The sequence below is a fragment of the Petromyzon marinus genome, chromosome 17, assembly GCF_048934315.1.
Source record: "Petromyzon marinus isolate PM22_M1 ecotype Great Lakes invasive population chromosome 17, UKy_Petmar_22M1.pri1.0, whole genome shotgun sequence".
Classification (NCBI taxonomy): domain Eukaryota; kingdom Metazoa; phylum Chordata; class Hyperoartia; order Petromyzontiformes; family Petromyzontidae; genus Petromyzon; species Petromyzon marinus.
Window position 1 is genome coordinate 16591024 of NC_133683.1, and position 23705 is coordinate 16614728.

Here is a 23705-nt window from a genome sequence, read left to right on the forward strand (position 1 = left end):
TTACATGGATGCATTTGTTTTATTTGTACAGGTGGAAAAGGAAACATTGGCAGCTGTGAAAATATGTATTCTGTATTCCAATTCCACGGACCATCCTCGACAGACCTGTCCAGCGAATAGCGGGAAACATACGTTTAACTGTACACAAGAATCGCCTTCGGTTAAAATCATATCCACTATCAGAAGCATTCCTTGAACGGCCAATTATGACGAACGGTGACCTACGTCTCCCTGTCATAATTGTCAAAAACGCTCGCAATAAAAAAAAACTGGCATTTTCTCCGAAAGCTTACCCTACGTTACGATCCACGGCTTCGCGTCGCGGTCATTTACATTCGGGATGGGGAGACTACAAAAGTACGAAGACAATCGTCACGCAAGGGGAGTGGACGCGCCACTAAAACGGCCCTCTCGGCATCACCACCATCAGCGACCGGAGCCAGAGAGGTCACACAATAGCGTACTGCTGGTACAGGAGGTCGCGGATCTTGTAGTAGTCCTCACATATGCATCCTTCCAGGCCGATGCGGCCTGCCTCCGTCTGCAAAGACAAAGATCCCCCGTGTAGCCTTTACAAAACTGTTGGGGCAAGGGCTGTTAGCGAGTAGTACCTCCGAAGGCCGGCGTGGCACATGGACGGGGTTGATGGCCAGCACCACGACCGGGCCACCTTTGTCTCCCCAGGGGCTGACGTTTACACACCGCTGCAGGTACTCAGTTAATGCTGAGTCCATCGCGGGGATGCCCAGTACACCGGTTCAGATAATCATCACGGGTGTTGGGGGGCATCCGGGTGGGAATCGAACTCGGGTAGCCGGGTTCGTAGCGCGGTGCAGTGCTAACAACCATTGCTATCCCCACACAGCACGGCACAAGCAACAAACACAAGGGTAGCCACTTGAGCCTGGTTTGATTACCACGGCTGGTGCCATTTGCAAAGGGAGAATATTCTGCCGTGCTGGGAATAGAAACGACCCTGCCATGCGCCAAGCCGGGGGAGGGGGGGGGGCAGATGAATGCAATGGGGGTGATATATTATCCTAAGACATGCAATCCAATCTTTATTTTTTCATCAGAAGATGAAACGAACACAGTTAAGACAAATGTGAAAACGTGGCCTTGTTTGCAAAGGTGACCCCCTGGGTGACATCAAATCCAATCATTTGGTAATGGACAAAAGGTTCAAAGTGAAGATATATAATTCATAGAAATGAGAAAAATTGCACAATGATTAAATAAATGGACGTAATTTAGATTAGGACAAAATATATTGAACAATGCTACAAAAATAAAACGAAAGCACAATTAAATGTAAATGTTTTCTCGGTTCCCCAAATAAGCTTGCCGGTTTTGATTAAAATTTATAATCAGAGGGGAAGAACTTCCAAGCAGAAACGGGGCATTAGCAGTGTTGCAAGAATGCTGTCCACTAAAGGAAGACAAGGCATGCCCACAACAGCCGTTTGCAAAACGTTCTTGGGTTGCAAGAATTTGAATCCGGCAGACGTAAACCAGAGAGGCTCGCGCTGCGGGTCTCAGCCCGTGGTTCAGGGGGCACGAAAGCCGTTCTCAGGGAATAGAGGCGCCGGCTGCGGCATGGATACCGTGCAGGAGAAATGATGAATGTGCGCAGGCGATGTCAGCGCCACAGTACGGCGCTAAAACATGAATACTCAACGTGAACCACATGCCTTACTAACACGAAAGACACCGCTATACAACACGAAACACGTGCCTTGCCGTCACAAAACACGAATACACATGATGCACATGCCTTACTATGCGAAAAAATACGAACTATGTATGTATGTCAATATTATTTCGCACCGTACGTAGCAAACCGTGCTACTCGGAAGCGTAGGAAATGGAAACAAAAACTAAACACAAAAAGCAGTTCTAAAGTAACGAATAACCTGTTTCTAATACACGTGAAACACGTCTAACAATCACAAAAAAACACTAATACAGGTTAAACATGTGCCTAACACTGTATTGAATAGAACAGTGGCCATGTGATCACTCTCTATTGTGGCCTTAATAACCTTCGGTGTGTATCTGGGGCTGGGGGGGAGTAAGTGGTTCTTGATTGGGGGGAGGCAAGGTGGGAGTTCAATACCGTGGAGAGAAAAGGGCGAGAGGCAGCGGGGTGCAGGTGGAGGGGGGAGGCAGCACTCAAAATCAGAATCTTTATCCTGGAGAAATCCGATGAGCTATGAAGCTCTTTTTTTTTTTACAGAAGTCCAAGTAGGGGCAGGTCAGAAAGTTACGACAAACAAGAAAACGATAGGAGTGTAAAGAATAGGAGAGGTGAGAAAAATCACTAAAAAACCACAATAGTTCAAATTGCATGAATAACACCAAATCCCACGATTGGGGGAAAGGCAGTAAAAGAAACCAGAGCAACCCACCCTGCGAACGGCCACCACGTTGTTGCACACGAGCACGCCGCCAATGAACTCGGCCTGGATGCCCTCTCGCAGCAGCACCTGCTTGAAGTCGGAGAGGCGCGGCTCGTTAATGAACACCGCCGCGTGGTCCTGCGCCTGGGAGACAAAAAAGACGGCAGCCGAACGGACGGCATTCACAACCGCCACCAGCAGCAGCAGCGGCGACATTCGTGACGGTGAGACGTCACCGTCGCGCTTGTGCTAGGCTCGGTGTATGGGAAATGTAGAATCACTGGCAGGGCAACGGAGCGGCCCAAGGTGTTACGGGTTCACGGAGATGACTGGCAAATGTACCATACATCCGTGCACTCCACTGCGCCTACCCGCGTTTTAGCCGCCCAGCGCTTTGCTCGTTGTCGCGAGCGTCGCTTTTCCGCCCTCAGTCATTGGTGCAGGGGAGTTTACCCCCCGCCACGCAACTGCCCCGTCGAATCCTCCACAAACTCAGAACCGGCCGCCACCAACCGACCTCGCCACCGCCGTCGCGTTGCCTCGAGGCTTTCGCCGCCGATGCCGGAGCCTCACCTCGTTCGGCTGCAGCGGCTCCAGAGTGGGGATGATGTCGCCCTCCTCGGGGCCGACGGCGACGCGCGCCGCCGCCGCCGTCGTCGCATCTTCGTCGATAAACAGCCCGGCCAGGGGCTGCGCTTGAGAGCGGCCCGCGATGCCGGGGGCGGCCTCGGTTTCGTGGGCGGCAGCTCGGTGCGGGCGATCGACCTCCATGGCCTCGCCGGAGCCGCCCGCCGAGGTGCCGGCCGCCGCCGCCGCCGCCGCCGCTGCCGCGTTCTCGTCGTCGCGCGGCGTCCCGTCCTCGGGCACCACCCCCGTGTCGACCCGCGCGACCCGCAGGTCCAGCGCGCCCTCGATCCACGCCAGCTCGGCGTCCCGTGCACGGCAGAAGCGCAGGGAGCTCACGAGCGAGTCCTTGAGCCTCACCTTGGGGGAAAAGTAGGCACGGGCATAAATACAAATATAAAATCGTCAAGTGTGTTTCGTCGAGCCGGACGTCGTTTTTGACGAGGATGTTTATTTTGCAGTGATTGTTGAGCTCAAATAAACTAACACGATTATAAATTATAACATTTCTTTGCAGACCTTTGTCAATCCACTGTTATATTAAGGCCTCCCCCCCCCCGCCGCCCATCCCTCATTCCATGCTGTTTTGATCACAGGGGTTGTTTGGCCACACTTCAGCGTGCTGGTCAGTGAGGGTTAGTTAGTGTGGGTTGGGGGGTGCCCAGGACCGGTTTAGGCAGTACAAGCCACCAATTTTAGTGTAGCTGGGAATCGAACTCGGGTTACCGGGTTCAAAGCACAATACGCAACCCATTGCATTATGGCTCTAGCCTATTATCATCGTTCACAACCGAAATATTACGCTTTGGAAGTATAAAAGAATGATAAAACGTAAGTGAGAACTCCTCAGAACGGGTCGTGGCGTGTTTCTGCGGGAACAAATTTGCCTTTTCTGCTTGCACTGTCCAAAATCACACCCAGTCTCAACAATAACAAAACAACAATTTACATTTATATAGCATCTAAATGCGATCACGTTTCAAGACGCTGTGCACAAACAGTAATAAAAAAAAAATCTTTCATCGTCAGAAGAATAAAATGGTCTTCCTTGCCACAAACAGAGCCTTGGATTTTACAGTGAACAGCACGATAAGAATACACACTGCTCTTCACCGCGGAAATAATGTCAACAGGAGCGTTGTAAAGAAGAAAACTAATTTGCAGGCCCGGCGATGGCGTGTATGCCACTTATTGCAAAGTTTCCCAAGTTCGAATCCCTCAACGGCCGCCCCGGTTAACACCGGGTGTGTTAATTGTAACAACTACATGCCGCGCGCTTTGCAGTGGACGTCAAAAGCCGTTTGGCGTTATTGGAAAAAGGGTAGGTTATGTCTCGATATTTTTTTAAATGTTATAAATGACCCAACGGGCGTAAGAATGCCCACTTGCAGCCTGTTGCTGCGTTCACCCTGTGCCCCCACAGGAACAGCTACCACCGGGGGGGGAGTCCCCAGTCACCTCGAAATGTACTGCATCAGAAGCACTGGTGTAAATATTAATGGTTTATAATCAGTATTATTGGTAGTACGCTTGTTCACACAGGAAAGCCCCACCGAGTCTCACGACGCTCTTTTGAGAGGGTCCTGCCAAGTGTTCACCGCAGAGGGCGGTGGTTGCTGTGCGTGTAATCCCATTCGAGCAATTTGTGAGCAATTCCTCAAACCATACACTTTTGGACCACACACTGGCCTACCCTTGCAAATGACGTCAGGGGGATCTTCAACGTCCGCTGCGAAGTAGACGGCGCGTAGGATTTGTGGATGAATATATGCAACGCAGTACTAACTGGGGTGATCGCCAGATTCGAACCGTGAATTTCTGCAATAAGGGCCGAACTTGCTACCGCCGGCCGGTGTCACAGCCCTGGCGATGCTGACGTATGTACGTATGGGTGCCACGATGGCGAGATGTTGACGACCTCGCTTGGTATACAGGAGGTTGTGGGTTCCATCCCGACCCTGACGCCTGTATCTTTGGAGTTTGCGTGTCATACCCCCGTGGTCGCGTGGATTTTTCTCCGGGTCCAACGGTTTCTCCCTCCACATTTAGAATGAACTTCATGTGTTAGGGTATTTGGCTGCGAAGCATTTCTACGTGATAAGCCACTTTGTTGAGCTATAATGTGTTGCCAGGCCACTTCTGAAAAAGAGCTACGTAGCTCAGTGGGCCTTACCTAGTAAAATAAAAATAGCATAGTTTAGTATGTTGAACTTATTCTTAGTTTTTTCGGTAAAGTCACGTTGAAGAGAAACAACAAAATAACAAAATATATATAAAACAATAAAAAATTCTCACGACGTTTCGACCATAACTCAAACGGTCATCATCAGGTGTGTCGGTTTGCATAAATTTATTTTGAAAACGGCATATTTATTTATATATATATAAAAATAACGTTTGCGTCACGCGCAACGATTGGCTGTTTGCCAGGACTAGTCCATCTATTTTTTGAAAAGAGGAGGGGGGAGACGAAATTTGTTTTTATGTATGCTGTCTGAAAGGCACTGTAAGCGTGAACAATCAATCAAGAACTGAAATGATTTATCAAATCTTTCCAATGATTGCTAAGATAGAATCCATCTTCTCGGTTGAAATTGTCTCTGTGTTTGTATATGTGGATAGCCTCATGAACGAATCTCTCATGGAAGCCAGATGGCTTACAAAGAACCTCCGTCTTGGAAAAGTCAATGGCATGTGAGCCTACTGAATTAGAACAATGATCTGCTACGGCCGAGGTGTTGGTCCTACCGTGTTTAAGGTCTGCTTTATGTTCACGAATGCGGTCCGAGATATGGCGTTTGGTTTCTCCAATGTAACTACTACCACAGAGGCAACTTAGTTTGTAGACACCAGGGTATTGTATGTCCGGAATCACATCTTTTACAGACGGAACCAGATCACGGATTTTATGTAATGTGTTGAAACGGACCTGGATCTTGTGTTTATTCAAGATTTTGGAGATCTTTTTTGTGATCCCAGCAATGTAGGGTAAAGTGATGGTTTTGAAAGGATCCTCAAGAGGGTTCTTCTTCATGGTTTGAGTGATAGCTTTGCGGATTGTATAGTCGGAGTAACCATTAGCCCTAAGAGCCTGGTGTACGTGCTTGAGTTCACTGCTTATGTGTTCCTGGTCGGATATGCATTGGGCTCTATGATACAGAGTCTTGAAAAGAGGAATACAACAACAAAATTAAAGAATTACTCGACGATGGTAGTTATACAAAAATAAAAAGAGATCCCACCAACAGCCTCGTCACACAAACCAACAAAATAATTTCTGATTCAACCGCATTAATTGATCAATCTAAACGGTTTTCGTTGAAACCTTCTGCTGCCAGGCCACCAAGATTATACGGCTTACCAAAAATACATAAAGTTGATACACCTCTTCGTCCCATAGTCTCTACTATCAGCTCCCCCACCTACAAACTAGCTCGTTTTTTGTCTGAAATCCTGCGTCCTTTCACTGGAAAGACCACCTCTGCGGTACAAAATTCTACTCACCTGGTATCAACAATCAAGGGTATTTCCCTGTCCCCAGACGACCTGCTTGTCAGTTTTGATGTAGTTTCCTTGTTCACCAAGGTTCCTGTACCTGACACCATTGCAATCATTGAAGACTTGGTTCATCAAGGACTAAACGCTGAGGTACCCCCCCTGGTGAGACACTGTTTAACCAATACATACTTCACTTGGAATGGAACTTTCTACAAACAAACTGAGGGCACCCCAATGGGCTCCCCCCTTTCTCCAGTTATAGCTAACATTTTCATGGAGAAATTTGAGACTGACGCCATCCAGACTGCCACTCTACGCCCAACCTTGTGGAAGAGGTACGTGGATGACACTTTTGTCATCTGGCCACATGGCCGGCCTGCTCTAGACCAATTCTTCAACCACATCAATTCCATACACCCAGCCATCAGATTTACCATGGAAGTCGAAATAGATGGCAAGATACCTTTTTTGGATGTCCTAATTAAAAAGAGACCTGATGGTTCAATGAGCCACTCTGTCTACAGGAAAGCTACCCATACGGATGCTTATCTGAAACCGGATTCCCACCACCATCCATCACAGAAGAATTCTCTCATCAAGACTCTGTATCATAGAGCCCAATGCATATCCGACCAGGAACACATAAGCAGTGAACTCAAGCACGTACACCAGGCTCTTAGGGCTAATGGTTACTCCGACTATACAATCCGCAAAGCTATCACTCAAACCATGAAGAAGAACCCTCTTGAGGATCCTTTCAAAACCATCACTTTACCCTACATTGCTGGGATCACAAAAAAGATCTCCAAAATCTTGAATAAACACAAGATCCAGGTCCGTTTCAACACATTACATAAAATCCGTGATCTGGTTCCGTCTGTAAAAGATGTGATTCCGGACATACAATACCCTGGTGTCTACAAACTAAGTTGCCTCTGTGGTAGTAGTTACATTGGAGAAACCAAACGCCATATCTCGGACCGCATTCGTGAACATAAAGCAGACCTTAAACACGGTAGGACCAACACCTCGGCCGTAGCAGATCATTGTTCTAATTCAGTAGGCTCACATGCCATTGACTTTTCCAAGACGGAGGTTCTTTGTAAGCCATCTGGCTTCCATGAGAGATTCGTTCATGAGGCTATCCACATATACAAACACAGAGACAATTTCAACCGAGAAGATGGATTCTATCTTAGCAATCATTGGAAAGATTTGATAAATCATTTCAGTTCTTGATTGATTGTTCACGCTTACAGTGCCTTTCAGACAGCATACATAAAAACAAATTTCGTCTCCCCCCTCCTCTTTTCAAAAAATAGATGGACTAGTCCTGGCAAACAGCCAATCGTTGCGCGTGACGCAAACGTTATTTTTATATATATATAAATAAATATGCCGTTTTCAAAATAAATTTATGCAAACCGACACACCTGATGATGACCGTTTGAGTTATGGTCGAAACGTCGTGAGAATTTTTTATTGTTTTATATATATTTTGTTATTTTGTTGTTTCTCTTCAACGTGACTTTACCGAAAAAACTAAGAATATGAATTACTGCAGTCACGAAAGCTTTAAATCAAAATATGTTGAACTTCTTTTGGAATTGTACCCACGGTGACGCACCGATGACACGCGCGCGCGCACGGCACAGCACGCACGCCCGGCACGCCACACCTGGTAGATGAGGTTCTCGCTCGTGGCGTCGACCGTCTCGTGCAGCCTCGGCGTGTACACCTTCATCTCCTTGCCGCCGAACGCACGGCATGCGTCGGCCAGATGACGTGTGGCGTCAGGCGGCCCGTGCACAATCACCAGCTGGCGCGGGCGCATCTGGCTGATGAGCTTCTTGAGCGACTCGCCGTCTGAGCGCCCTTCGTAGTCGATGTAGATCAACTTGGCCCTTGAAGCCAACGGGGGAAGGGAAGGCCAACGGAACACGAAGGGTTTTGCACGCGCACACAAAAATTGTATAATTGCACTTCGACTTAAGCACACTGACAACAACAGCAATAATTTTAAGGACGTCAATGACGGTCCGTAATAATTACACAATTTGGTCATTACCTGCTCTGGTGGTGTACACCGAGGAGCGATATGACAATGTGCCTGTAGAACAATATTTTTTAATCAGTGTGTTGTCTGCCTTTCATCACTGTATTGGTACAGAAACATTGACAAAAAAAATTGGCACAATAGCTGATAAGTACACAGAAGAAGCACGCGGAAGTGTGCATGCTTTAAATTACACTGACATATGTGAAGAGGAATGCGTAGATTATAAAACATAGTAGCTTAAAGAGACATCATATATGAGTGTCATCCTGGCCACACCATGCCCCCGTGAGCAGTGCTGGCCTTAACAGGTGCTTGTCAACAGCAATTGCCGCAACGATCCGCTACAGAACGTCTTCGTTTTTTTGTGTGCGCTCATGGATGACCTGTGGCCGAGACGATCAACCTATCACGATTGATGGCCAAATTATATTGCGGCTGACTGAAACGTCGCTTAGGATTCACGAGCCTATCGGTACCAATTCAGTGCAATGACATGGCACGAACGCCCCTGAGCTGTTTGGCCACAGCCTTCATGAAACGTATTCCAACCGTGTCGTCAGCGTGACAAGGCCTACCCGACCACTGCCATATTTTTCGCTTACACAGGAGGTACGGACGCCATACGTACATCAGGCAACTAGCGATGCCGTCGAATGAATTACCGCGCTCGGCGTACAAATTTTAACGTTTCACATCAGCAGCTTTTCAAATGCCGTACGAAGAAAAGTGGCAGGACAGAAAGCGAGGGGGACATTTTCAATCAGGATCGGGAGGGAATGAGTCTTTTGTGTGTGTATGTATGCTGAACTTTCGCATTGTATGTAGCCAACCGTGCTAACTGGAGGTGTGGGGGAAGGACAACAAATTAAACACAAAAAGCAGTTCTAAAAAAATGAGTTTTTAATCTAGGTTTACAAGCGCATCGCTCTCGTGGCTTCTTAATATCGGAAGAGCGTTCCAGACGGCCTCAGGAGCGCATCTGAATGCTCACAATGTAGTGTGGAGGGCGCAGCGCCGCGTACCGAATGTCGACCGTGTGGCTGCTGGAGATGCACTTGGTGGGCACATCCGTCAGGTCCTGCTCCATGGCCTCCTCCGCCTGGTGATGAGCTTCGACCCCCTTGTCCTCATCCACGCTTGGCAACTCAGGCATGAAAAAATCTTCGGGCCTGTGCACACACGAAGACACAACGGAGTTTGTACTGCACGGTCCCTCTGCTACCAGCCAAGGAAACCATATAAGCTCCGATAACAGCTGTTATGCATGGTGGTCACCCATACACACACACTATCCAGGTTAAAATCCTGCTTAGGTTCTGAGATTTGACAACATCGGGAGCATCCCGGGTGATTTGGCCATATATGGTCATAGCACACATATATTTTGCCACTTTAACAGCCCAAATTTATTCATGGAAACTATATTAATGCATGCAGTTTCCTAATGCATATGCTATATCTGGCAGCGCAAAGTGTTATTGTATACTTGACGAATATTAACCTAGAGTAAAATGTAAAAGTGCAGCCCTGCAAATGCTTTCTCGTGCAACTGCTGGTCAAAGGAGGCAGTTGGAGAGTCCCTCCAGAGGGTATTCCATGCTGGCCAGATATCTTGGGAGAGGTGGGAGTCCCCACACTTTACCCCACCACACACGGCCTGCCAATAAACAAACTGCCGAATACCCATTTACACCGCTGGGTGGACAAAGACGGAGGGGGGGGGGGGTGCGGGGGAGATTCGGAAAAAACTTGCACCGTTGTTTCAACTGCCGCGCCGGGAGTTCGAACCGAACCAGTGACCTCTGGACTTCAAGTCCAGTGTGCTGACCACGACAACACTGCGTCATCCGTACACCAACTGCATTTGCTAGAATACGACAATCTCGTATTCGATATTTACCGACATGGACGTGCGAATGTTTCTCAATAAATCCATGAAGGAGCGAGTGAATCTAAGATAATTTCTTTTTATTTTTGCAGAGGTAAGGCCCGCTGAGCTATATAACTCTTTTTTCAAAAGCGACCTGGCCACAAATGATAGCTAATCGAAGTGGCTTATTAGGTGGAAATTTAGAGCAGCTAAATACTCTAAAAGCACACCGATTCTGAACGTGGAGGGAAAAACTGGAGAGAAAAATTGGAGGGCTCGGGAGAAAAAACCACGTGAACACGGGGAGAGAGAACATGCCAACCCCAAATATACAGGCGTCAAGGTCGGGATCATACGCACGACCTCCCGTTTTCCAGGCAAGGTATCGAATCACAGCGGCGCGCCCTTACTTTATGATCTCTCCGTAGTCGTCCCACTTTATTTTTTCCTCCGTCGATGGGTACATGGGGTAGGACTTCTTGGCATGCTTGAAGAAGCTGCCCTTGCGACTGTTCTCGCTCTTCATCATCAAGTCGTGTTTGGCCTTGCCCGCTGGCTGGTACTCCATGTCGCCCTCCAAGTCGCTGTCGTCGCTCGAAAATTCATCATCGCTGCACCGACGCGTTCGGACACATTAGATCAAAACCAGGCCGACTGAGCGATGCCTCTTGGGGGGTGGCTGGTGGGAGTGGGGGGTGGGGGGGTGGTGGGGGTTGGGCATGCGCAAGCGGCGGTCTGCGACGAGCGGCTCACAGCTATCGGCAGAAAAACGTTCGATGGGTCGCCCGCACATTTCTGATAAGTTTGCAATATAATTGCGAGACCACTCGCCACCATCCATTTAAATTATTTGGTGCAAAATGTGTGACCCTTGAAGGCAACGTTAATATTTCTCACTCGTACGAAGAGCGAGTTGATTAGTTCTTAGCCTGATCATTCGACTGTACAGCAAGTCCCCGGGTTGCGGAAGACCCGACTTATGGAAATCCGACTTTACGGAAATGCTCCCAAAAATCATGATTTTTTTTTTGTTCAACACGAGTAAATGTTGGCATTAGTTACGTAAGCGCAAATAGTGCGGCGCCGTGAGGCTGCGGATGAATACCGCGGAGCTTCGACAAAACGCCACCTTCGCCGAGCGTCACTAGGACTAAGGTAAATGGATTTTTTTGCAGCGCTATGTAATCCCTTTTCTTTTGTAGCATTACGTAATTGTTTTTTGATACGCTTAGAACCGTCTGTTATTCCATTGCTAGTTTTCTTCATTTTAAGTTTATTTCATGAGTTATTTACCGTGTGTACTTTTTTAAAACACAATTACGCTTAGGTTGCTTACGGTCTCAGCCAACAGCGATCGGAGAAGTCGAGGCCTAGCCTCATGCACGGTAAACGAACATTCGGAAGGGACTGCTTTCTCTTAACAATTCATATTAAAATGTTTCGTGGTATTCATAAACAGTTGGAAACAGTATATTTTCCATTAGTTTAATTATGGGTAGTGTTAGGGTAGATATTCGATTAAATGAAAGAATCGTAGGAAGTGCAGAGTGTATGTACAGCGATACGGTACAGCTAGCGATAGAAAATGGAGGACAGCACAACACGGTACCGAGATAAAACGAACCTAGTAATTGGGAAGGAGAGGCACAACTATTTCCGGCTTTGGGATTTTATCGTTGATTTTGGGGGAAAATTGTTCAGTTTCTGTTCAGTTTCCTATGGAAAATTTGGGCTGCGGATCGTTCTCGGGAACCTAACCCTTCCGTAACCCGGGGGGCTGCCTGTACAATGAACACCTCATCGCACAAAATGTGGTTCTGCCCTTAATTCGGCCAAATTGATGCTCTGACAATTAAATAAATCGCCGTCGCTGTCACGTGCCAAACGTCACTGTCCTTGGCCAAGCGAACTGCCCCCTACTGCGTGGACCTGTGGTCACTTCAAGAGACATCAGATGTAGCTCGCTGTGCTCTCTGCTGCTGTGGGGCAGTTCTTTAACAACCAGGGGTCCCCGGCTGCTCTGCGAAAGTATAATTTGTCTCACGACATGCCGCCAATTAGCACCGGTGGCTAAGTATGGCATAAGAGGCATAAACCCTGGGGAAAAGATATATATATATATATTTTTTAATTGCTCACTCTTTGGCTTGCTCTTGCTTTTTCGCTTCTTCTTTCTTTATTTTGTCTTTTTCCATATATTCTTCGAGCTCTTTACCTTCAAGCTTGACACGTTTGCGTATCTGAATAAGAAAAAAATGCGGATATCATCACGGTGAATATTTGTCTCATTATTAACACTTGGCCAGGCATCTTGTGAGAACCCACACTTTACCCCACCGCACACACAGAAACCAGCCGATCGACTGTGGTGTTCCAATTTACTGGGCGGACAGACAAACAAGGGGGGGTGTGGATTTAAGCAACAGTGTTTCAACTGTCATGCCGGGAGAAGGCATCGGCGACCTCTGGATTGCACGTCCAATGTGCTAACCATTAAAACCACGCTACATACGCTAACCCAAAGTTTATTTGGTTAAATGTTATTTCACGTCCGCTCCGAAAGAGCCGACCCTACTGACGTGGACGTACGCTGACTTTCTCTTTTAAAATTGGCAACCATAATTTTAACCACGACCGCCACCGAGGAGCGTGGTTGGCTACGTACGGCGCGAAAGAAGTTCAACACGTGTACGCACATACGTACCTACACACACAGAGCATGCGATGGCAGCCACGCAAGTTCACAGCTAAAATCCACACTCCCCACCCTCCGCCCCAAACGCAAATGCGAACCTCACCTCCAGCTCTGCCCGGCGCAGTCCCGGCTTCTCGATGAGCGTGCGCGCCAGCGTGCCTGGCATGGTGCGGGCCGTGAAGATGACGCAGTGCCTCGGGTCGCTGCACCACTGGATGAAGAGCTCGCGCGAGAAGCCGCACTCCAGATCGGGCTGACTGCACAGCACCACCTTGGGGCTCGGCACCTTGGCCAGGTCGGCCAGGCTGTGGCACAGGGACAGGTGCCTGAACTGGAACGGGTTGTTGCGCTTGTCCTCGAAGCACCGCATCAGTTTGTCGCTCATCCACTCCACCTGTGGTCGACGATGCATGGGTGGGGGGGGGGGGTACACAGGTTCACATACGTGGCCGCTCAAGACAGAAGGAGACACTCGGCGTCACGGTTCTCTTAATGATGTATCTTTCGATGGACCACATAATAATACTAAATGTGCGCGCTGGCAGGGTACGCTATGTCAAAGCGTCACGCGACGTCTGAACGTCGTATGTGTCGCGTGTACGGACGTTAAAACCGCTGAGACACTAGGTCAGGGTTCTGCCACTTCATTTTCTCGTGGGTAACAACGCAACTAGTGTGTGTGCGCTGAGAGGCCGCACGGCGTCATAGTGTCATGCGATGTCTAAATGTCTTGTGTACAGATGTTGACATCACACGATGCCTCTGACATCATATCTGTACCCTGTGATCACTCATCTGGAGCTCGTGTGTTCGGGTACCTCATCCCTCTAACTTCTTAAGCTCTCTTTCGTCTCACTAATGTCTATCTCTCATCATGTCTCTCAAAGCCATATATATTTCGGTGGGCTATAGATCTGCGGGCCACCAGTTTAAAGAGTCCTGAATATCGGTGATTTGGTCTACTCTTGCTCTTGAAGACGTACAAGTGTTTTCGCACACAAATTGTACTTAAAAGAGACATTCACCATGAGAATTGAGCCATCGATCTTTACGCGACTGAGAAAACACGGGAGCGCGTTTGTCACACCCGTGCAGAAGAGAATGATCGAGTATAGGGGGAAGGAAGGAAAAAACAAATGACGCAGGCGATCGAACCCAAAGCACAAAGAGGATGCGGGGTCGTCCGAACAAACGGCACGGACCTGAGACTTTGAGAACTCGACGACGTTGTAGCTGACGTTGTTGAGCAGCGCGAGGGAGTACGCTCCCAGGCCCGCGTCCTTGGTCCTCCAGATCTGGTCGAGCAGCTGGGCCAGCTCCAGCACGCGACCCGCCGTGTCCACGGCAAGCAGCACGTTGCCGTCCCCACGCAGCGTCTCAAGGATGTTCGCTGCGGGGACGCGCACATATGAACACGGGGCATTACAAAACGCGGCCCGTGTTTTACACATTGGCATTTAAAGGCAGGTGAGAGTCCGCAGGTCACTGAAAAGGGGATCTCAAGAGATATTTTTTTTTATATCTGCTTCCGTGTGGGCAATTCCGCGAAATATGTATGTATGTTGAACTTCTATCGCACCGTACCGAGCAAACCGTGCTAATTGGAGGTGCGGGCTAATTGGAGGTGTGGGAGGATCGGAATTATCTGAAAATATACTTCTTCTCATGACATGAGGCTGAATGAAAAAGCAGGATATAATTGGAAAACATTTTAGTAGGTTATTTTGTTTAAATCAGGCGACAGCCAATTCAAGCAGTCTGTCTTCAAGGGAGGTCTGGGTTTATAATAATTGTCGCTCATACATTCAACAACTAACGATGACAAGTAACAATCACTTAATGATTGCATTAATAACAAAGTAATTTCTACTATACTGAGTAATACATTCAAACTAGTGGACAGTTTTTAACCACGTAAAAATAACATTTTCATCAAACAGCCCAAGCGTTTTCAAAATCCCATTTCTTTTTTTTAGCAGCAAATTTAACTCTCTCAAGGCCGGCTTCCACTTTTAGTCTAATCATCAGTCAGGCCGGCTAAAACAACTGCTGCCAGGTTGCATGACATGACAGACAAGAGCCCTCCATGAGAACGGAGGGGCCTGCTCAGCACAAAAGTGTAAATCTGTATCTCTTATCCACAGCTCTTTCTCAACCAAATCTCCTGTTAGGCTCTCTTTCATTCCACCGATCTGTAGCTCTTGTACTATTACAGTGAGGCAGCATGGCTGTTATGCTTCCAAGTATAGACGTTTCTTGCCCAAATAAATTTGGGACGGTGCTCATCCTCGGTTTACAACTCTGAGCCAGCGGTGGAAATTCCAAATTGCTGTGGCAACAATGAATACAACCACAGGATAATCACTGTTGACTTCCAAGCAGAGTGGAAAATCATACTCTTTGGTTCCTTCGGTAAAGTCACGTAGGTATAAAATAAATTAAATCACGACGTTTTGGGCGCAACACAAGCTTTACAAGATTTAATTTATTTTATTTTATACTTACGTGACTTTACCAAAAGAACCAAAGAGTATGGATCCCTGCAGTCACGAAAACTTCAAGTCTAGAGTGGAAAGTCAATTTATCAGCCCTGAAAAAATAAAAGTTTGCGTCGACCACCGCGCACGATTTAATCCGGCAACGTTCCAATTGCGAGTGGCATGCTTTAATTTTTTTTATAACTTTCCAATAGACAACACCAGTATACAAACTCGTAAGTGACGCATGCAAAGACGAACATCAAACTCTTGTGTAATGGAACATGTTAAATGGGATGAAAATATAAAGCGTTCCTTCGGTAAGGAAACATACTTAGCAGCTGTTCATCTCGTTGTTTCCTCCTGGCTTGAACGTATGTGGCATTTAGTGAGTCAGTGATGAGCAGTGATGGTCTTGTGACAGTCTCTAAAGCGCAACCGTTTAAGTGTCTACATAAAACAAAAAAACAGGTGAACAGTTAATAAATGATGAGCATACAATCATTCACAAGCAGTTATAACGGAATCTGACATTAAAATGGAATACAAGTAAACAGTGTGCTTTTATATTAGCTGCTAGAGCTGTACGTTTATGTCCTGTAGCTTACATCTCCCTTTTGTGGTTGTAATCCACCGCATAGATGATCTCCTCCTCTCCGTCTTTTACAATCTTCCACACTGTGCCCCCAATCATGTGGCCAGCAGGCAGCGGGGTTATAGACAAGCCATGTCCCTTGCCTGAATGAAAAAGAAATACGTTATATTGAACGCGATAAACACAACACCAAATACTAGCTGAAATAGCTTTAAACATCTCCAAGTCTTTAGAACTATCAGGGTTGAAGCGCAGGAAATCACTGCATAGTTGGGGTCAGTCAGGATTAACATGATGGCTGGTGGTCGAGACTACGTACGGAGTGGTAGGTAAAGGAGGGAACACGTTAAAGGGGATGTCTACGTGGTGGTAGATCAATTCAATCTCGTGGACAGAAGCCTGGTGGATTGGTGCACCATGAGACTAAGAGATGGTGAACAATTCTGGAAACCTTCATTAAGCAGTGAATATTTTTTTATTATATTTTACCAACTAAGGCCCACTGAGCCATATATAGCTCTTAATTAGAAGCAACCTGATCACAAATGATAGATCAAGGAAGTGGCTGATCATGTGGAAGATTAGAGCAGCCAAATACTCCAAACGCATGTTTCTAAATATGGAGGGAAAAACCGGAGGACCCAGAGAAAAATCCACGCGACCACGGGGAGAACATGCAAACTCCAAATATACATGCGTCAAGCTGGGGATCGAACCCACGACCTCCTGCACACCAGGCGAGGGAGTTAACATCTCGCCACCGTAGCGAATAAAACATGGCTGATGATGATATATATTTGTCCATCGAGTCAAAATGTACTATTCGTGAGTTTAAAAAAAAAAATCTCTAAAAGGGAAACATTACATAACCAATCAATAAAGCATTGTAGGATATATTTAACGAGAACAAACCTTTCAGGTAAACAATCTGGTTGTACTTTAATTGCTGGATTTTGTCAAAAGCAGCGTCGACATCATCGAGCGTAAACAAATTGAAATCTTCTGAGTTGTGCCTTGACTGTGGAAACAATTGCGGAAAAAGATCATTAAGTGACACAATTATCTCACGTTTTTTCAACATCCGCAACTGAAGTTGAAGAATATTTAAGTCGACATTTATTTAACCAAGTGGGAACTCGGGATGGCCTCATTCACAAAAGTGAATCGAGTCATCAAAACGATAAAAATTAATCAAATAGACCAATGAAGCAAATAAAAACATGAGAATAAATAACAACCGAATTACAGAAATCGAATAGACAGCACAAATGTAATTCAACATTAAAGAGAATAAATGTCCTGAAACGTAAGTTGTCTCGGAAATTACTGTCAAACAGTTCACAGTACAATTAAGTTACAGACACAACGAACAGATGTAGTGATCATCATCCACGGACATGTACCAGCATGTATTGCACAATGACGCCTATAATGCAAGGCTTTCACCTGATAGAGGTCATACATGAACATCTGGCCCATCTTGTACACAGGAATGGTGGCATAAATGGCACAGTTCAGCCCGAGCTTTCCCACGGCGAACGGCAGGGCGCCCAGATGTGGAGTGTCAGGGTGCGAGAGAAGAACTGCATCTATCTGATGGATGTGCCTGCAATCGAGAAAAAACACCACGATGAAAGAACGTGCTACTGTCATATCTTGTTTAGCACGGTTGGCTACGTACGGTGCAAAAGATGTTCAACACACATATACGTATGAACGATTCCTGTAGCCACACACACTTCTGCTGAACCATGATCACAAAATATCGTTCATGTGCGGCTAGGTAAATCAACGGCAGATTGAGCGGCTTGGAATCGGAAGGTTTGGGAGTTCAAATCCTTGATATGGGGTTTGACTCGGCCCATCATGCCTCTGGGTTGATAAAAGAGGGACTAGTTTGTGGGGAGGTCAACAGTGGTTGTCCTATGGATAGACTTGCTACCGCTATAAGAATGAGGACTGTACACCACTGGCTCAGAGCTGTAAATAGGAGATGAGCACCACCGAAATGTTAATTTGAGCAGATGTCACTGACTTTAACATTGTCACACTCTTGGCTGCATTGTACATTAATGAATATAACGGTGAATTTATTCATAAACATTATCGTGTGAATGATATATGCACATAATCATACATACATATTATTGCAGGATACATTATGGTATTTACATGGAATAAGTGTACATCATTTAGGTGGAACGGTGGTGGAGTGGTTAGTGTACAGTTTTATGAACCTGGTGACTTTGAGTTAGATTCCTGGTCACAGCTAACACCAGTGGTGACCGACTGAAAAAAAAAAGATGAATGAATAGAATCTTGGTCTGTATCGAGATAATCTACAATCGCCGTGGTGGGGGTGATGAATAGTTTGAAGAGGTCCTTTGCTACCGTTTGAGGATTTCCACAAAGTCCGCCTTGAAGTTCTCATCCCAGCCGCAGTCGAGAAGGAACCTGAACTCGTCGACCTGCAGGAGGTAGCAGAGGGCGCCCTCATCCTGCACTCCGGACAGGGCGGTGAGCTTGATGATGGAGGTCATGGCTGCGTCGTTCCTTTCTCAGTCTTCCAGTACCTGTTGTCACTGCAGGGGTGGAACACCAGGGCAGCCTGAGCATCCGATTGTTGTCAAGTGCAACGAGTGGCAAATGTTAATCTTCCAGGTACAAAAACATATTTTGTACATGTGCATCACTTTTGTTAATCCACTGCTGAATGAGGGCCTACCCGAATCCCCATGTGTTTTACCTAGAGCGGTGGGTGCCCAATAAGCCAAGAATTGTGATCAACTTCGGTGGAAATCAATGGGCTCGTAATCCACCAGAGCTATGACCAACATTTTCCTAGTTTGTATATGTGTATATGTTCAACTTCTTTCGTACCCAACCGTGCTAATCGGAGGTGCGGGGGGAAGCACAACAAAATATAAAGAGCAGTTATAAAGAAATTAGTTTTAAATTTCGATTCAAAAGTGGCGAGCTCCAGTGGCTTCCTATTATCGGATGAGCGTTCCAGACGACCACAGAAGCGCATCTGATTAAACTTTTTTACCTAGATTAACTTTTTACCCTAGATTTAACGCGATCACCGAGCATTGCCGGTCACGAGTTAGGGCGCTGTGACATCTCGCTTGAGTCAGAGATTTTAGAATCCTTTTTTCAGATGAACGAGGACTCCAATTCGTGTCGGGCGGGGCGGGCAACCCGACTGCTAACACAAGCGACGGAATACAGCGAGGGAAAAAAAAGCATTGGATCCCCTGCTGATGTTGTACGTTTGCCCACTGACAAAGAAATGATCAGTCTATAATTATAATGGTAGGTTTATTTGAACAGTGAGAGACAGAATAACAACAAAAAAATCCAGAAAAACGCATGTCAAAAAGGTTATAAATTGATTTGCATTTTAATGAGGGAAGTATTTGGCTCCCAGGTGTCTTTTATGCAGGTAACGAGCTGAGATTAGGGGAACACTCTTAAAGGGAGTGCTCCTAATCTCAGCTTGTTACCTGTATAAAAGACACCTGTCCACAGAAGCAATCAATCAATCAGATTCCAAACTCTCCACCATGGCAAAGACCAAAGAGCTCTCCAAGGATGTCAGGGACAAGATTGTAGATCTACACAAGGCTGGAATGGGCTACAAGACCATTGCCAAGCAGCTTGGTGAGAAGGTGACAACAGTTGGTGCGATTATTCGCAAATGGAAGAAACACAAAAGAACTGTCAATCTCCTGGGGCTCCATGCAAGATCTCACCTCGTGGAGTTGCAATGATCAAGAGAGCGTTGAGGAATCAGCCCAGAACTACACGGGAGGATCTTGTCAATGATCTCAAGGCAGCAGGGACCATAGTCACCAAGAAAACAATTTGTAACACACTACGCCGTGAAGGACTGAAATCTTGCATCGCCCGCAAGGTCCCCGTGCTCAAGAAAGCACATATACATGCCCGCCTGAAGTTTGCCAATACACATCTGAATGATTCAGAAGACACCTGGGTGAAAGTGTTGTGGTCAGATGAGACCAAAATGGAGCTCTTTGGCATCAACTCAACTCGCCGTGTTTGGAGGAGGAATGCTGCCTATGACCCCAAGAACACCATCATCACCTTCAAACATGGAGGTGGAAACATTATGCTTTGGGGGTGTTTTTCTGCTAAGGGGACAGGACAACTTCACCGCATCAAAGGGACGATGGACGGGGCCATGTACCATCAAATCTTGGGTGAGAACCTCCTTCCCTCAGCCAGGGCATTGAAAATGGGTCGTGGATGGGTATTCCAGCATGACAATGACCCAAAACACACGGCCAAGGCAACAAAGGAGTGGCTCAAGAAGAAGCACATTAAGGTCCTAGAGTGGCCTAGCCAGTCTCCAGACCTTAATCCCATAGAAAATCTGTGGGAGCTGAAGGTTCGAGTTGCCAAACGTCAGCCTCGAGACCTTAATTACTTGGAGAAGATCTGCAAAGAGTGGGACAAAATCCCTCCTGAGATGTGTACAAACCTGGTGGCCAACTACAAGAAACGTCTGACCTCTGTGATTGCCAACAAGGGTTTTGCCACCAAGTACTAAGTCATGTTTTGCAGAGGGGTCAAATACTTATTTCGCTCATTAAAATGCAAATCAATTTATAATATTTTTGACATGCGTTTTTTCTGGATTTTTTGTTGTTATTCTGTCTCTCACTATTCAAATAAACCTACCATTAAAATTATAGACTGATCATTTCTTTGTCAGTGGGCAAACGTACAAAATCTGCAGGGGATCAAATACTTTTTCCCTCACTATACGTCTCCATTATATTTGTACAAGTGGAATAAGTGACCTTAATTGTAACCGAGCCTTTAATTTGTAAAGACCATTTACATGGGAAATTAAAGGAAAACCACAGTAGTGTGATTGTGGCCACGCAACGCTAACTGTGGACCATACCGTACACTCTGGGGCACATAGAGCTCAACTGAACTATTTTTTTTTTACCAGGTAAGGCCTACTGAGCGACTGTTGACAGATTTTTCAGAAGCGACTTGGCCACAAATGATAGCTTAACGAAGTGGCTTATCGCGTGTTAATTTATAGCAGCCAAATACTCTTGACCCATTCAATACAAGCCGCAGTAGTGCGATTGTGGCCATGGTACTAAAACTACGGACTATGGAGTAAACCCACTGTCGTCTGCGCTCCTTCAACGGAGGAACAGCAAAACGACGCGAATTCTCTCCCTCCTGAAAGCCCTCTCTCGTCGTCGTGGCCAGCAGCAGACTTCGCCATCGGTAGTTTAGCTCCTGAACACACGGACATTCGCCAAGACAATTTTCAAAACCCGCATCATAAACGGGGCGAAGTTCTTGGCGAGAAGACCAATGGTTTAGCACGCACACTGCACGAACTAAAACCCGGCAATCGATCCCCATCCACAGCTCCCACGTTAGTGGCGAGTGACGATAACCGAATCGTGGCCTCCAAACCCCACCGCCTTCCCCGACACAATGTGGCGAAGTATGGTCAAACAACCAAACCCACCCACCCACCAACCCACGACCGACACAGTCTCGTTAAACCTTCATCGAGCAGTGCATTCACAGTGGCTGGTGGGTAGGGGGGCCGTAAATAAAGACAACTCTTGAATTACAATTCAACACGAAGGCTTTCGCGACCAATATCATCCATAACAAGATGATGTTGGGATTAAAGCCTCACGGCGTAGGCCCCAAGTCCGCACGTCGACGGCGGAGGAGGAAACGGCAACTCCGTTCGGTACAGCGCGTGGCGCCTCGGGGTGTGTTGGGGGGGGGATACCTGAGGGAGAAACCTGGCGGGACACGGAGTGTGTGTGGTGGGGGGGGGGGGTGGCCCCCTAACTTCGAGGAGAAACTCACGCCCGTGGCCAACACCGACGGACGGCGGCGCCAATTCGGAGACTGGGGTGGAAAATCGTAGAGCGCACAAGCAAGCGTGGGGTAGGCGGGGCTCGGAGAAGACGCACGCGATTGGTCAGTTGAGATCGACCGGACTCGCTCGCAGCCAATCAGCAGGCGAGCGTCGCTTATGCGTTTTGGGAAATTTGCGGCGTTTGATGTGACGTAATCTACCCCCACACTTTTATCAGTTGTGACGTCATGCTTTAACTGCGAACTGAATTTGAATATTTTATTTACACTGGAGGAATCCGATGAGCTTTCAAGCTCTTTTTCACAGATGTCCAGTCGGTTCACCATACCTGTCAACCCATGCGGCTTACCCGTATTCTTGTACAGGGAAATTGAGTTTTCACGTCCATACGGCGTACAGCCATTTCAATACGGGCAAAATGTGTTTCGTCTGTTTGTGTTTCACCCTTGTGATGGGCCTTTGTTTGGATGAACGTTGAGATTTATAAGGGCACGTGGTGACCAATTAGGGGCCGTCCATAAACGACGTCACGCACCTAGGGAGGGGGGGGGGTGTCAGACATTTGTGACGATGTGTGACGATGTGTGACGAGGGGGGGGGGGTTGAGAAATGTGACGTCACAGCAAAATTCGCAACTTTAAATAAATATAGACAACACGTCCTACTTAATTAAATAGACTTTCTGATAAATTTTATCTCCTACAACATCAGAGTGCAGCGGCACATTAAACACGCACTACAATGACAATACAGTAGTTTAAAGCGATTTGAAGCATGTTTTATATATATTTGGGGGGGGGGGGCAGAGCTTTATGACGTCATATTTGAGGGGGGTCTGACTTTTTGTGACGCTGTGTGACGAGGGGGGGGGGTCAAAAATCGTCCAAAATCGCATGACGTCATTTATGGACGGCCCCTAAGGTCTGAGTTGGTCTGATCAGGGGTTGACAGCGATGTTTCGCGCCGTACGTTAGCCACGCGCTGAGCATTGTGCTGAAGTATGGTTCACAATGAAGCGCACCGTTGGAGTGGACACGACGTCGGAAAAGCCTCGATTGATGTGCACATGTCTCGCCGCTTGGTCAATCCACTGCTGGATGAGGGCCTTACCAGATTTTACAAGACCCTCTCTGGGGAAAGTCGCCGAGACTCATCGAGGCTTTTCTGGTTAAAGTAAAATTTGTTCTTTCAGTTAAAACAGTCAAAAGTTATTACTTGCTCAAACGAGCATTCGGACGTTGTTCTTCCCTTGTTTACAGCCGATTAGCCAGGAGTGGAAATTCCGCATTCATATGGCGGGGGCGAGTCTATCCATACGGCGACCGCTGTTGACTTACCCACAAAGTGGTACGAATTGTATCGACCCCACAACAACCAAGTTTTGAACCTTGATTTGAAGCTTTCGTGACTGCAGGAATCCATACTCTTTGGCTCTTTTGGTAAAGTCACGTAGGTAGACAAAATAATAGATCACTACGTTTCTATCGCAACACAAGCAATCGTGATCAGGTGGGACAACCACAGCAAGAAGGCCTACTTCAGCAGGTGGGACAACCACAGCAAGAAGGCCAATTTCAGCAGTTTTTTTTTTATTG

At 46.9% G+C, this 23705-nt stretch overlaps 1 protein-coding gene across 2 annotated transcripts; it reads right to left on the bottom strand.

Annotated features, from left to right (window-relative positions):
- Positions 1–22195, bottom strand: CPSF2 (cleavage and polyadenylation specific factor 2). Of its 2 annotated transcripts, none has more exons than XM_032955940.2 (15): positions 22098–22195; positions 18609–18799; positions 17664–17823; positions 17130–17235; positions 16231–16360; positions 15957–16072; positions 14348–14535; positions 13249–13539; positions 12590–12690; positions 10861–11061; positions 9603–9749; positions 8200–8425; positions 2973–3383; positions 2409–2543; positions 1–541 (listed from the first exon to the last, which is right to left on the bottom strand). In XM_032955940.2, exons 2-15 carry the CDS (start codon positions 18755–18757, stop codon positions 449–451), a joined length of 2454 nt encoding a protein of 817 aa, XP_032811831.2. In that variant the 5' UTR covers positions 18758–18799; positions 22098–22195; the 3' UTR covers positions 1–448. The 2 variants fall into 2 exon arrangements, with proteins under 2 accessions (XP_032811831.2, XP_032811830.2); XM_032955939.2 differs by having other exon boundaries at positions 22018–22167.
- Positions 22196–23705: the final 1510 nt, after the last annotated feature.

What these genes read in the sequence shown, in the direction of transcription:
- CPSF2 (XM_032955940.2), bottom strand. Translation starts at nt 18,757, where the DNA reads ATGACCTCCATCATCAAGCTCACCGCCCTGTCCGGAGTGCAGGATGAG. An exon ending in TTTGTGGAAATCCTCAAACG is followed by an intron (nt 17,824 to 18,608) that starts GTAGCAAAGGAC and finishes TCTCGATTGCAG; the next exon opens with GCACATCCATCAGATAGATG. An exon ending in AAGCAAGAGCAAGCCAAAGA is followed by an intron (nt 11,062 to 12,589) that starts GTGAGCAATTAA and finishes GCGTCGGTGCAG; the next exon opens with CGATGATGAATTTTCGAGCG.